The following is a 15,884-nucleotide window of genomic DNA, read 5'->3' on the forward strand; positions in this document are numbered from 1 at the left end:
ATAAGAGTTAGGATAAGGATAATGGTTAGGGTTAGGTTTAGGTTTAGATAGGGGTTAGGGTAAGGATAATGGTTAATGTTAGGTTTAGATAAGAGTTAGGATAAGGATAATGGGGTTAGGTTTAGATAAGGGTTAGGGTAAGGATAATGGTTAAGGTTAGGGTTAGAGCTAGGGTTTGGTTTAGATAAGGGTTAAGGTAAGGATAATGGTTAATGTTAGGTTTAGATGAGGGTTAGGGTAAGGATAATGGTTAAGGTTAGAGCTAAGTTTAGGTTTAGATAAGGGTTAGGGTAAGGGTTAGTGTTAGGGTTAGATAAGGGTTAGGGTAAGGATAATGGTTAGAGCTAAGGTTAGGTTTAGATAAGGGTTAGGGTAAGGATAATGGTTAGGGTTAGAGCTAAGTTTAGGTATAGATAAGCGTTAGTGTAAGGATAATGGTTAAGGTTAGGTTTAGATAAGGGGTAGGGTTAGGGTTCAAATCAAATCAAATCAAATCAAATTTTATTTGTCACATACACATGGTTAGCAGATGTTAATGCGAGTGTAGCGAAATGCTTGTGCTTCTAGTTCCGACAATGCAGTAATAACAAGTAATCTAACTAACAATTCCAAAACTACTGTCTTGTACACAGTGTAAGGGGATAAAGAATATGTACATAAGGATATATGAATGAGTGATGGTACAGAGCAGCATAGGCAAGATACAGTAGATGGTATCGGGTACAGTATGTACAAATGAGATGAGTATGTAAACAAAGTGGCATAGTATAGTATAAAGTGGCTAGTGATACATGTATTACATAAGGATACCGTCGATGATATAGAGTACAGTATATACGTATGCATATGAGATGAATAATGTAGGGTAAGTAACATTTATATAAGGTAGCATTGTTTAAAGTGGCTAGTGATATATTTACATCATTTCCCATCAATTCCCATTATTAAAGTGGCTGGAGTTGAGTCAGTGTCAGTGTGTTGGCAGCAGCCACTCAATGTTAGTGGTGGCTGTTTAACAGTCTGATAGCCTTGAGATAGAAGCTGTTTTTCAGTCTCTCGGTCCCAGCTTTGATGCACCTGTACTGACCTCGCCTTCTGGATGATAGCGGGGTGAACAGGCAGTGGCTCGGGTGGTTGATGTCCTTGATGATCTTTATGGCCTTCCTGTGACATCGGGTGGTGTAGGTGTCCTGGAGGGCAGGTAGTTTGCCCCTGGTGATGCGTTGTGCAGACCTCACTACCCTCTGGAGAGCCTTACGGTTGAGGGCGGAGCAGTTGCCGTACCAGGCGGTGATACAGCCCGCCAGGATGCTCTCGATTGTGCATCTGTAGAAGTTTGTGAGTGCTTTTGGTGACAAGCCAAATTTCTTCAGCCTCCTGAGGTTGAAGAGGCGCTGCTGCGCCTTCTTCAGAATGCTGTCTGTGTGAGTGGACCAATTCAGTTTGTCTGTGATGTGTATGCCGAGGAACTTAAAACTTGCTACCCTCTCAACTACTGTTCCATCGATGTGGATAGGGGGGTGTTCCCTCTGCTGTTTCCTGAAGTCCACAATCACCCCAAAGGCTAACTTTCTAGCCCCTGCTATCTGTTTGCTTGCTAACCCGGTCTGCTAACTGCTAAACTGCCGGGCCCTGGTCTGCTATCTGCTAGCTTGCCTGCCCGGTCTGCTAACTGCTTGCTTGCTAACCCGGTCTGCTAACTGCTAGCTTGCGCTGGTCTACTAACTGCTAGCCCATGCTAACTCTTTGCTTGCTAACCCGGCCTGCTAACTGCTAGCTTGCCCTGGTCTACTAGCTGCTAGCTTGTTTAGCTCCGGCCTACTAACTGTTAGCTTGTTAGGACGTTAAATGTCTGAATCGCCGTGTCCCCAGCCAGCCCAACCACTCACTGGACCCATATGTTCACTTGGCTACGCATGCCTCTCTCTAATATCAATATGCCTTGTCCATTACTGTCCTGGTTAGTGATTACTGTCTTATTTCACTGTAGAGCCTCTAGCCCTGCTCAATATGCCTTAACCAACCATGTTGTTCCACCTCCTACATATGCGATGACATCACCTGGTTTAAAAATCTCTCTTCATTACTCAATGCCTAGGTTTACCTCCAATGTACTCCTACCTTACCTTTGTCTGTACACTATGCCTTGAATCTATGCTATCGTGCCCAGAAACCTGCTCCCTTTACTCTCTGTTCTGAACGTGCTAGACGGCCAGTTTGTATAGTCTTTAGTCGTACCCTTATCCTACTTCTCCTCTGTTCCTCTGGTGAACCTCTTACTTCTACCCCCTCCTTTTTCGAACATTCTGTTAAAAATCGCGCAACTTTTCAGCGTCCTGCTACTCATGCCAGGAATATAGTATATGCATATGATTAGTATGTGTGGATAGAAAACACTCTGAAGTTTCTAAAACTGGTTAAATCACGGCTGTGACTATAACAGATCGTGTGTTTCATTGAAAAACGCAAGAAAAACTGCTCTCTGAAAGCTAAAAATAATTTCCATAAGTCACTTCCATGGGTTGTTAAAAGGGGATAAAATTTAATATCGACCTGCATGCAATTCATACAAATTCCACACGATGTCGCCATTGTCGTCATTTTCAATTGAATTTTTTGTTGGAAAATCCAACTATCTGGCTTCCGTTTCTTCCAGTCTCCACCAGGATGCTGTAAATGTGGACATTGGCAGCCATTGATTTGCAGACGAGGAGCTATTGAATATACATCGCCCTGTAATCATTTTGATAGATTATAAACGTTTACTAATACCTAAAGTTGGATTACAAAAGTATTTCGAAGTGTTTTGTGAAAGTTTATCGTCGACTTTTTTAATTTTAAAAAATGACGCAGCGTTTAAAAACGATGTTTTTTTCTGAATGACACAGCTTCCATAGAAAGCTATTTTGGGTATATATGGACCGATTTAAACGAAAAAAAGACCCAATAGTGATGTTTATGGGGCATATAGGAGTGCCAAGAAAGAAGCTCGTCAAAGGTAATGAATGTTTTATATTTTATTTCTGCGTTTTGTGCTGCGTCGGATAAGCAGAGTCTTTGTTTACGTCGCATTCAGGCATTTTGAGGTGGTGCATGCTATCAGATAATAGCTTCTCATGCTTTCGCCGAAAAGCATTTTAAAAATCTGACTTGTTGGCTAGGTTCACAACGAGTGTAGCTTTAATTCAATACCCTGCTTGTGAATTTTGATCAAGGTTTGAGTTTTAATGAGTACATTTAGCATTTAGCGTAGCGCATTTGAATTTCCAGGTGTCTACTTGAGACATATGCGTCTCAAGTAGAATCAAGAAGTTAATCCAGGTCCTGCAGTGCCTAGCTCCACTCCCACCCCCCAGGTGCTCTCATTTGTTGACTTCTGTAAACGTAAAAGCCTTGGTTTCATGCATGTTAACATTAGAAGCCTACTCCCTAAGTTTGTTTTACTCACTGCTTTAGCACACTCTGCCAACCCAGATGTCTTAGCCGGGTCTGAATCTTGGCTTAAGAAAACCACCAAAAACCCTGAAATCTCCATTGCTAACTATAACGTTTTCCACCAAGATAGAACTGCCAAAGGGGCGGTGTTGCAATCTACTGCAAAGATATCCTGCAGAGTTTTGTATTACTTTCTAAGTCTGTACCCAAACAATTTGAGCTTCTACTTCTAAAAATTCCCCTTTCCAGAAACAAGTCTCTCACTGTTGCCGCTTGCTATAGACCTCCCTCTGCCACCAGCTGTGCCCTCAATACTATATGTGAACTGATTGCCCCCCATCTATCTTCTGAGCTTGTGCTACTAGGTGACCTAAACTGGGACATGCTTAACACCCCAGCCATCCTACAAACTAAGCTTGATGCCCTCAATCTCACACAAATTATCAATGAACCTACCAGGTGCAACCCCAAATCAGTAAACACCGGCACCCTCATAGATGTCATCCTAACTAATTCGCCCTCCATATACACCTCTGCTGTTTTCAATTATGATCTCAGCGATCACTGCCTCATTGCCTGCATCCGTAATGGGTCTGCGACCAAACGACCACCACTCATCGCTGTCAAACGCACCCTGAAACACTTCTGTGAGCAGGCCTTTCTAATCGACCTGGCCGGGGTATCCTGGAATGACATTGACCTCATCCCGTCAGTAGATGATGCCTGGCTATTCTTTAAAAGTGCCTTCCTCACCATCTTAAATAAGCATGCCCATCTCAAAAAATGTAGAACTAGGAATATAACTTGTTCTCAACTAGCCTACCTGGTTAAATAAAGGTGGAATAAAAAATAAATAAGATAGATATAGTCCTTGGTTCACGCCAGACCTGTCTGTCCTTGACCAGCACAAAAACATCCTGTGAAGTTCTGCATTAGCATCGAATAGCCCCCGTGATATGCACCTTTTCAGGGAAGTTAGGAACAAATATACACAGGCAGTTAGAAAAGCTACGGCTAGCTTTTTCAAACAGAAATTTGCATCCATCAACTCAAAAAGTTCTGGGACACTGTAAAGTCCATGGAGAATAAGAGCACCTCCTCCCAGCTGTCCACTGCTCTGAGGCTAGGAAACATTGTCACCACCGATAAATCCACTATAATTGAGAATTTCAATAAGTATTTCTCTACGGCTGGCCATGCTTTCCACATGAATACCCCTAACCCAGTCAACTGCCCGGCACCCTCCACAGCAACCCGTCAAAGCCCCCACCATTTCTCCTTTACCCAAATCCAGGTAGCCAATGTTCTGAAAGAGCTGCAAAATCTGGACCCCTACAAATCAGTCGGGCTAGACAATCTGGACCCTCTCTTTCTAAAATGATCTGCCGAAATTGTTGCAACCCCTATTACTAGCCTGTTCTACCTCTCTTTCGTATCGTCTGAGATTCCCAAAGATTGGAAAGCTGCCGCGGTCATCCCCCTCTTCAAAGGGGGTGACACTCTAGACCCAAACTGCTACAGACCAATATCTATCCTACCCTGTCTTTCTAAGGTCTTCGAAAGCCAAGTTAACAAACAGATTTCTGACCATTTCGAATCCCAGCATACCTTCTCCGCTATGCAATCTGGTTTCAGAGCTGGTCATGGGTGCACCTCAGCCACGCTCAAGGTTCTAAACGACATCATAACCGCCATCGATAAGAGACATTACTGTGCAGCCGTATTCATCGACCTGGCCAAGGCTTTCGACTCTGTCAATCACAACATTCTTATTGGCAGACTCGACAGCCTTGGTTTCTCAAATGATTGCCTCGCCTGGTTTACCAACTACTTCTCTGATAGAGTTCAGTGTGTCAAATCGGAGGGCCTGTTGTCTGGACCGACTACACCATTCTGTATACTTCTGGCCCCTCCTTGGACACTGTGTTAACTAACCTCCAGACGAGCTTCAATTCCATACAACTCTCCTTCCGTGGCCTCCAACTGCTCTTAAACGCAAGTAAAACTAAATGCATGCTTTTCAATCGATCGCTGCCCGCACCTGCTCGCCTGTCCAGCATCACTACACTGGACGGCTCTGACTTAGAATACGTGGACAACTAAATCAAATCAAATCAAATTTATTTATATAACCCTTCGTACATCAGCTGATATCTCAAAGTGCTGTACAGAAACCCATCCTAAAACCCCAAACAGCAAGCAATGCAGGTGTAGAAGCACGGTGGCTAGGAAAAACTCCCTAGAAAGGCCAAAACCTAAGAAGAAACCTAGAGAGGAACCAGGCTATGTGGGGTGGCCAGTCCTCTTCTGGCTGTGCCGGGTGGAGATTATAACAGAAGATGGCCAAGATGTTCAAATGTTCATAAATGACCAGCATGGTCGAATAATAATAAGGCAGAACAGTTGAAACTGGAGCAGCAGCACAGCCAGGTGGACTGGGGACAGCAAGGAGTCATCATGTCAGGTAGTCCTGGGGCATGGTCCTAGGGCTCAGGTCAGTTGAAACTGGAGCAGCAGCACGGCCAGGTGGACTGGGGACAGCAAGGAGTCATCATGTCAGGTAGTCCTGGGGCATGGTCCTAGGGCTCAGGTCCTCCGAGAGAGAGAAAGAAAGAGAGAAGGAGAGAGAACGCACACTTAGATTCACACAGGACACCGATTAGGACAGGAGAAGTACTCCAGATATAACAACAAATACCTGGGTGTCTGGTTAGACTGTAAACTCTCCTTCCAGACTCACATTAAGCATCTCCAATCCAAAATTAAATCTAGAATCTGCTTCCTATATCGCAACAAAGCATCCTTCACTCATGCTGCCAAACGACTTGACTTCGGTGATGTCATCTATAAAATAGCGTCCAACACTCTACTCAACAAACTGAATGCAGTCTATCACAGTGCCATCCGTTTTGTCACCAAAGCCCCATACACTACCCACCATTGCCACCTGTACACTCTCGTTGGTTGGCCCTCGCTTCATACACGCCAAACCCACTGGCTGCAGGTTATCTACAAGTCTCTGCTAGGTAAAGCCCTGTCTTATCTCAGCTCACTGGTTACCATAGCAGCACCCACTCGTAGCACACGCTCCAGCAGGTATACTGTATCTTACTGGTCACCCCCAAAGCCAATTCCTCCTTTGGTCATCTTTCCTTCCAGTTCTCTGCTGCCCATGACTGGAACAAATTGCAAAAATCTCTGAAGCTGGAGACTCACATCTCCCTCACTAGCTTTAAGCACCAGCTGTCAGAGCAGCTTACAGATCACTGCACCTGTACATAGCCCATCTGTAAACTGCCCATCTATCCACCTACCTCATCCCCATACTGGTATTTATTTATTTATTTTGCTCCTTTGCACCCCAGTATCTCTACCTGCACATTCATCTTCTGCCGATCTACCATTCCAGTGTTTAATTGCTATATTGTAATTACTTCGCCACCATGGCCTATTTATTTCCTTAACTTACCTAATTTGCACTCACTGTATATAGACTTTTTGTTTTCTTTTGTTCTACTGTATTATTGACTGTATGTTTTGTTTATTCCATGTGTAACTCTGTGTTGTTGTATGTGTTGAATTGCTACGCTTTATCTTGGCCAGGTTGCAGTTGCAAATGAGAACTTGTTCTCAACTAGCCTACCTTGTTAAATAAAGGTGAAATGAATAAATAAATAAAAAATGAGTTAATATTTGCATGATTCAGTTAATCACGCAATTAGAAACCTTTAATCATTCGTTGAGCAACAGTCATCACATTAACTAATACAACGTCATGACACCATCCTAAAATGTGTAGTTTTGTCACAACTCAATGTCTCAAGTTTTGATGAAGCGTGCATTTGGCATGGTGACTGCAGGAATGTCCACCAGAGCTGTTGCCAGATAATTACATTTTAATTTCTCTACCATAAGCTGCCTCCAACATTGTTTTAAAGAATTTGGCAATACTTCCAACCGGCCTACCAACCACAGACCAGGTGTAACCACGCCAGCCCAGGACCTCCACATCCAGCAACTCCACACAGCCATTGAAGAAGATTGGGACAACATTCCACAGGCCACAATCAACAGCCTGATCAACTCTATGGAGATGTGTCGTACTGCATGAGGCAAATGGTGGTCACACCAGATACTGACTGGTTTTCTGATCCACACTCCTTTTTTTATGTATCTGTCACCAACAGACGTATATCTGTATTCCCAGTCATGTCAAATCCATAAATCAGGGCCTAATGAATTAATTACATTTGGCTTATTTCCTTCTATGAACTGTAACTCAGTAAAATCGTTGAAATTGTTGCATGTTGGGTTTATTTTTTTGTTCAGTGTAGATAGATGAAATGTTACTGCATCTGCATCTGCAGATGAACTATCCAAATAAAGTGTTACCCACATTGATAGCTCCTGTCTGTCTCCCCTCCCAGGGCCTACAGCAGATAACTCCTGTCTGTCTCTCCTCCCAGGGCCTACAGCAGATAACTCCTGTCTGTCTCCCCTCCCAGGGCCTACAGCAGATAGCTCCTGTCTGTCTCCCCTCCCAGTGCCTACAGCAGATAGCTCCTGTCTGTCTCCCCTCCCAGGGCCTACATTGATAACTCCTGTCTGTCTCCCCTCCCAGGGTCTACAGTATATAACTCCTGTCTGTCTCCCCTCCCAGGGCCTACAGTAGATAACTCCTGTCTGTCTCCCCTCCCAGGGCCTACATTGATAGCTCCTGTCTGTCTCCCCTCCCAGGGCCTACAGTAGATAACTCCTGTCTGTCTCCCCTCCCAGGGCCTACATTGATAGCTCCTGTCTGTCTCCCCTCCCAGGGCCTACAGTAGATAACTCCTGTCTGTCTCACCTCCCAGGGCCTACAGTAGATAGCTCCTGTCTGTCTCCCCTCCCAGGGCCTACATTGATAACGCCTGTCTGTCTCTCCTCCCAGGGCCTACAGCAGATAACTCCTATCTGTCTCTCCTCCCAGGGCCTACAGCAGATCCTTAACTTCATCTACACCTCCCGTCTGTTGGTCAGTAGCCGTAGCGTCAGAGACGTGCTCAACGCCGCCACCCTGCTGCAGATGACGGACATTGCAGCTTCTTGCCGTGACCTCATCAGCAGCCAATCGCTAAGGGCCGCGGTAGACAACCTGGCCAATCAGGATGGCCTGGGAGATCCTGATTCCATGACAACGACCCCCGGCAGTCAGCTGTACCGGGAGATCAAGCAGGAGGCAGAGTTAGAGAGAGCAGAGTTAGAGAGGGTGTACACTCGGGAGGGGAACAGCCCTTTCTCTGTGAGGGTGGAGGACGGACATGGAAAGAGCCAGCAGCATCACCCTCCCTCCTCCCAGACCTCCTCCCAGTCCCAGGCCAAGCAGTTCTACTACCAACAAGAGGACAGGGAGAGTGGGGGAGGAGGAGGGAGGGGTCTGTTTAAGCTGGAGGGGGGCGGGGAGCAGATCATCGTAGAGGTCAACTTGAACAACCAGACACTCAACGTCTCCAAGGGGTCAGAGAGCAAGGCTGTCGCCACATATACCACCGCCACCGCCATGTTCACCCGCTCCCATGGTGACCAGAGGAACGAGGAGGAAGAGGAGAACAAGGAAGAGGATGATGATGATGATGATGATGGGCAGGTCGGGGAGGATGAAGAGGAGGAGGATGAAGAGCAGAGAGAGAGAGGGGAGGAGATGGAGAACAGCAGTGAAGAGGATGAAGAGGAGGAAGAGGAAGAGGAGAACAATGATATGAACATACCAGCAGAGGAGTCTATTATGATGAACAGGCCTTGTCCGGGGACTAGAACCCTGGAGGTCGCCACGACAACCATGCGGCAGACCCTTGGTGACGCCACCCTTGCCAACCGTCACCAGGGCAGGAAGAGGAAGCAGAACCCTGAGAGTGTAGGTCAGATGGTCAGACTGGAGGAGAAGCAACACTTCCCCTGTAAGAAATGTCCCAGAGTCTTCAACAACCGCTGGTATCTGGAGAAACACATGAACGTCACTCACAACCGCATGCAAATCTGCAACAAATGTGGAAAACGCTTCCTTCTGGAGAGTGAACTACTACTGCACCATCAGACCAACTGTGAGAAGAGTATACAGGTCAGTAACTACTGCTACTACTACTACTACTACTACTACTACTATTACTTCAACATTTACTACCACAACTACTACTACTTCAAATCAAATCAAATCAAATCAAATGTATTTATATAGCCCTTCGTACATCAGCTGATATCTCAAAGTGCTGTACAGAAACCCAGCCTAAAACCCCAAACAGCAAGCAATGCAGGTGTAGAAGCACGGTGGCTAGGAAAAACTCCCTAGAAAGGCCAAAACCTAGGAAGAAACCTAGAGAGGAACCAGGCTATGTGGGGTGGCCAGTCCTCTTCTGGCTGTGCCGGGTGGAGATTATAACAGAACATGGTCAAGATGTTCAAATGTTCATAAATGACCAGCATGGTCGAATAATAATAAGGCAGAACAGTTGAAACTGGAGCAGCAGCACAATCAGGTGGACTGGGGACAGCAAGGAGTCATCATGTCAGGTATTCCTGGGGCATGGTCCTAGGGCTCAGGTCCTCCGAGAGAGAAAAAGAAAGAGAGAATTAGAGAGAGCATATGTGGGATGGCCAGTCCTCTTCTGGCTGTGCCGGGTGGAGATTATAACAGAACATGGCCAAGATGTTCAAATGTTCATAAATGACCAGCATGGTCGAATAATAATAAGGCAGAACAGTTGAAAGAAACTGGAGCAGCAGCACGGCCAGGTGGACTGGTGACAGCAAGGAGTCATCATGTTAGGTAGTCCTGGGGCATGGTCCTAGGGCTCAGGTCCTCCGAGAGAGAGAAAGAGAGAATTAGAGAACGCACACTTAGATTCACACAGGACACCGAATAGGACAGGAGAAGTACTCCAGATATAACAAACTGACCCTAGCCCCCCGACACATAAACTACTGCAGCATAAATACTGGAGGCTGAGACAGGAGGGGTCAGGAGACACTGTGGCCCCATCCGAGGACACCCCCGGACAGGGCCAAACAGGAAGGATATAACCCCACCCACTTTGCCAAAGCACAGCCCCCACACCACTAGAGGGATATCTTCAACCACCAACTTACCATCCTGAGACAAGGCTGAGTATAGCCCACAAAGACCTCCGCCACGGCACAACCCTTACTACTACTACTTCAACACTTACTACTACTACTACTACTACTACTACTACTACTACTACTTCAACACTTACTACTACTACTACTACTACTACTACTATTACTACTACTACTACTACTACTTCAACACTTACTACTACTACTACTACTTCAACACTTACTACTACTACTACTACTACTTCAACACTTACTACTACTAATACTACTACTACTACTACTACTACTACTACTACTACTGCTACTTCAACATTTACTACTACTACTACTACTACTACTACTTCAACACTTACTACTACTACTACTTCAACATTTACTACTACTCCTACTACTTCAACACTTACTACTACTACTACTACTACTACTACTACTACTGTTGCTACTACTACTACTACTACTACTACTGCTATCTACTGCACTACCAACTGTGAGAAGAGTGCATGGGTTAGTAACTAATACTACATTATTACTACATCCAAAATACTACTACAACAAAAATACTGTTTCAACACTTATACTACTACTATAACACCACCACAATACTACTACTGTTGCTACTACTACTACTGCTACTACTGCTGCTACTACTACTACTACTACTACTACTGTTGATACTACTACTACTAATACTACTACTGCTACTACTACTACTACTACTACTACTGCTACTACTACCACTACTACTACTACTACTACTACTACCACTACTACTACTACTACTACTACTACTACTACTACTATTATTGCTACTACTACTACTACTACTACTGTTGCTACTACTACTGTTGCTGCTACTACTACTACTACTACTACTACTGTTGCTGCTACAACTACTACTACTACTACTGTTGCTACTACAACTACTACTACTACTACTACTACTACTACTACTACTACTACTACTACTGTTGCTACTACAACAACTACTACTATTACTACACTGCTAGTACTACTACTACTGTTGCTACTACTACTACTACAACCACTACTACTGTTGCTACTACTACTACTACTACTGTTGCTACTACTACTACTACTTCTGCTACTACTTTTGCTACGGCTACTACTGCTACTACTGTTGCAACTACTACTACTACTACTACTACTACTGCTACTACTGTTGCTACTACTACTACTACTACTACTGCTGCTACTGTTGCTACTACTACTACTACTACTGTTGCTACTACTGCTACTGTTGCTACTACTACTACTACTGTTGCTACTACTACTATTACTACTACAGTTGCTACTACTACTACTACTACTTCTACTGCTACACTGCTACTACTACTGTTGCTACTACTACTACTTCTACTACTACCACTACTACTACTACTGTTGCTACTACTACTACTACTACTACTACTACTACTACTGTTGCTACTACTACTACTACTACTACTACTACTACTACTACTACTACTGTTGCTACTACTACTGTTGCTACTACAACTACTACTACTACAGGTACTACTGTTGCTACTACGACTACTAGTACTACTACTACTACTACTCCACTGCTAGTACTACTACTACTGTTGCTACTACTACTACTACTACTACTACTACTACTACTACTACTACTGTTGCTACTACTACTACTGTTGCTACTACTACTACTGTTGCTACTACTACTACTACTACTGTTGCTACGACTACTACTGCTACTACTGTTGCTACTACTACTACTGCTACTACTACTGTTGCTACTACTACTACTACTACTACTGTTGCTACTACTACTGTTGCTACTACAACTACTACTACTACTGCTACTACTGTTGCTACTACAACTACTACTACTACTACTACTACTACTACTACTACTACTCCACTGCTAGTACTACTACTACTGTTGCTACTACTACTACTACTACTGTTGCTACTACTATTACTACTACTGTTGCTACTACTACTACTACTGTTGCTGCTACTACTACTACTACTACTGTTGCTACGACTACTACTGTTGCTACTACTACTACTACTACTACTGCTACTACTGTTGCTACTACTACTACTACTACTACTGCTACTACTGTTGCTACTACTACTGCTACTACTACTACTATTGCTACTACTGTTGCTACCTCTACTACTACTACTACTGTTGCTACTACTGCTACTGTTGCTACTACTACTTCTACTGTTGCTACTACTACTACGACTACTACTACTGTTGCTACTATTGCTACTGATGCTACTACTACTACTACTGTTGCTACTACTACTACTACTACTACTACTACTACTACAGTTGATACTACTACTACTACTACTTCTACTGCTACGCTGCTACTACTACTGTTGCTACTACTACTACTACTTCTACTACTACCACTACTACTACTACTGTTGCTACTACTACTACTACTACTGTTGCCACTACTGCTACTACTACTACTACTACTACTACCACTGCTACTACTGCTACTACTACTACTACTGTTGCTACTACTACTACTACTACTACTACTCCCACTGCTACTACTACTACTACCACTACTACTACCACTAATATGACTACTACTACTGCTACTACTACTACTGTTGCTACTACTACTATACTACTATTACCACCACTGCTACTACTACTACTACTACGCTACTACTACTACTACTACTACCACTACTACTGCTGTCTACTGTACTACCAACTGTGAGAAGACTGTATGGGTTAGTGACAATTACAACAGTATATCTACAACAACAATACTATTATACCATTACTACTATTACTGCACCACTACTACAACAATACTACTACAGTACCACTGCACCATGCACCATTTGAACTGAATTTTGTCATCCACTGAGTTCAATGAGTGTGTGTTTCAGTGTGTAACGTGTGGCAAGGCCTTTAAGAAGCTCTGGTCTCTCCATGAGCACAACAAGATTGTTCACGGTTACGCTGAGAAGAAGTTCTGCTGTGAGATCTGTGAGAAGAAGTTCTACACCATGGCCCACGTCAGAAAGCACATGGTTGGTGAGTACCATCGGCATGGTAACATCATAGTAACGGTCTGTGAGTACTATTGGCATGGTAACTCTGTGAGTACTCTGCCCAGGGCACGAATTCTGCCCACTGGGGAGTGGCAATAGGACCGCAGAAACCTGCCCACATCCTGGTTCACCTGAGGTGAGGCTGATCGAGACCCCCAGACGTTCCATGAACGCCCCCAGACTCCCGATGTGAACTGGGGACCTCGATCAGACACTATATCCTCAGGCACCCCGTAGTGCCGGAAGACGTGTGTAAACAGGGCCTCCGCAGTTTGTAGGGCCGTAGGGAGACCGGGCAAAGGGAGGAGATGACAGGACTTAGAGAAACTATCCACAACGACCAGGATCGTGGTGTTGCCCGACGGGACACTGGAGGGGAGCGGGCTCTGTACGTAACGCCTGCTCAATGTCCACGTCCAGCTCCCACGCGACCGGCGCTACCAGGCAGTAGGCCGGGAGAATGAGAGTCTGATCCATGGGCCACTCCTCTGTGTCATACAGCCAGGACAGTGCGTCTGCCTTCACATTCTGGGAACCTGGTCTGTAGGACAGGGAAACACAAAACGGGTAAAGAACATGGCCCACCTTGCCCGATGAGGATTCAGTCTCCTAGCTGCCCGGATGTACTCCAGGTTGCGGTGGTCAGTCCAGATGAGAAAAGGGTGTTTAGCCCCCTCAAGCCAATGTCTCCACGCCTTCAAAGCCTTAACCACAGCCAACAGCTCCCGGTCCCCCACATCATAGTTCCGCTCCGCCAGGCTGAGCTTCTTCGAGAAGAAAGCACAGGGGTGGAGCTTCGGTGGCGTGCCCGAGCGCTGAGAGAGCATGGCTCCTATCTCAGCCTCGGACGCGTCCACCTCCACTATGAACGCCAAAGAGGGATCCGGATGGGATCCGCCTCAACCGGCCACTGCAGACGTACAGGACCCCCCTTCAGCAGTGAGGTAATGGGGGCAGCCACCTGACCAAAACCCCGGATAATCTCCGGTAGTAATTGGCAAACCCTAAAAATCATGTTGGGAGTCGGCCAATTACGCACGGCTGCAATGCGGTCACTCTCCATCTCCAACCCTGATGTGGAAATGCGATACCCCAGGAAGGAGATGGCCTGCTGAAAGAACAGGCATTTCTCAGCCTTGACGTACAGGTCATGCTCCAACAGTTGTCCAAGTATCTTGCGCACCAAGGACACATGCTCTGCGCATGTAGCGGAGTATATCAGAATGTCATCGATATACACCACTAAACCCTGCCCGTGCAGGTCCCTGAAAATCTCGTCTACAAAGGATTGGAAGACTGATGGAGCATTCATCAACCCGAACGGCATGACGAGGTACTCATAATGCCCTGAGGTGGTACTAAACGCTGTCTTCCACTCGTCTCCCTCCCGGATACGCACCAGGTTGTAAGCACTCCTGGGATCCAGGTTAGTGAAGAAGCGCGCCCCGTGCATTGACTCAATCGCCGTGGCGATAAGAGGTAGCAGGTAACTGTACCTCACCGTGATTTGATTGAGACCTCGATAGTCAATGCACGAGCGCAGATCTCCCTCTTTCTTATTCACAAAAAATAAACTTGAGGAGGCGGGTGAAGTGGAGGACCGAATGTACCCCTGACGCAGGGATTCAGAGACATATGTCTTCATAGCCGCCGTCTCCGCTTGCGACAGGGGACACATGTGACTTCTGGGATGTGCAGCGTCTACCAGGAGATTTATTGCATAATCCCCCGTCGATGGGGTGGTAATTGAGTTGCCTTCTTTTTACAGAAGGCGAGAGCCAAATCGGCATATTCTAGGGGAATGTGTACGGTGGAGACCTGGTCTGGACTTTCCACCGTGGTAGCACCAACGGAAACCCCTACACACCTCCCCGAGCACTCTCGCGACTACCCCGTGAGAGCCCTCTGTTGCCAGAAAATGGTGGGGTTATGACGAGCCAACCAGGGAAGGCCTAGTACCATGGGAAACACAGCAGAGTCAATAAGGAAGAGACTGATTCTCTCCTCATGACTCCCCTGCATCTCCATGGCCAGTTAGATGGTGGCTTCCCTGATTAGCCCGGACCCTAATGAAATCAAAAATCAAATCAAATCAAATCAAATCATGTGTACCGGGAAAGGTCTAACCACAGGAATAATGGGGATCCCGTTCGCCGCTCTTCCTTCGGGTGGATGGTCGAAGACTCGATGGGGACAGGGGGGGAATGGGTCAGAGTGGAAGAGGACAGGGGGGAATGGGTCAGACTGGATGGAGACAGGGGGGGATAGGT

General features: G+C 45.6%; 1 protein-coding gene across 1 annotated transcript in view; it reads left to right on the plus strand.

Annotated features, from left to right (window-relative positions):
- The window catches only part of LOC139366859 (zinc finger and BTB domain containing 47b), a 141,704-nt gene that overhangs the window by 56,608 nt on the left and 69,212 nt on the right, over window positions 1-15,884 (plus strand). The window contains 2 exon segments of the mRNA XM_071104551.1: window positions 8,405-9,532; window positions 13,450-13,597. Coding sequence (XP_070960652.1) covers window positions 8,405-9,532; window positions 13,450-13,597 — 1,276 coding nt within the window.

This window comes from Oncorhynchus clarkii, chromosome 15 (assembly GCF_045791955.1).
Source record: "Oncorhynchus clarkii lewisi isolate Uvic-CL-2024 chromosome 15, UVic_Ocla_1.0, whole genome shotgun sequence".
NCBI classification, from domain to species: domain Eukaryota; kingdom Metazoa; phylum Chordata; class Actinopteri; order Salmoniformes; family Salmonidae; genus Oncorhynchus; species Oncorhynchus clarkii.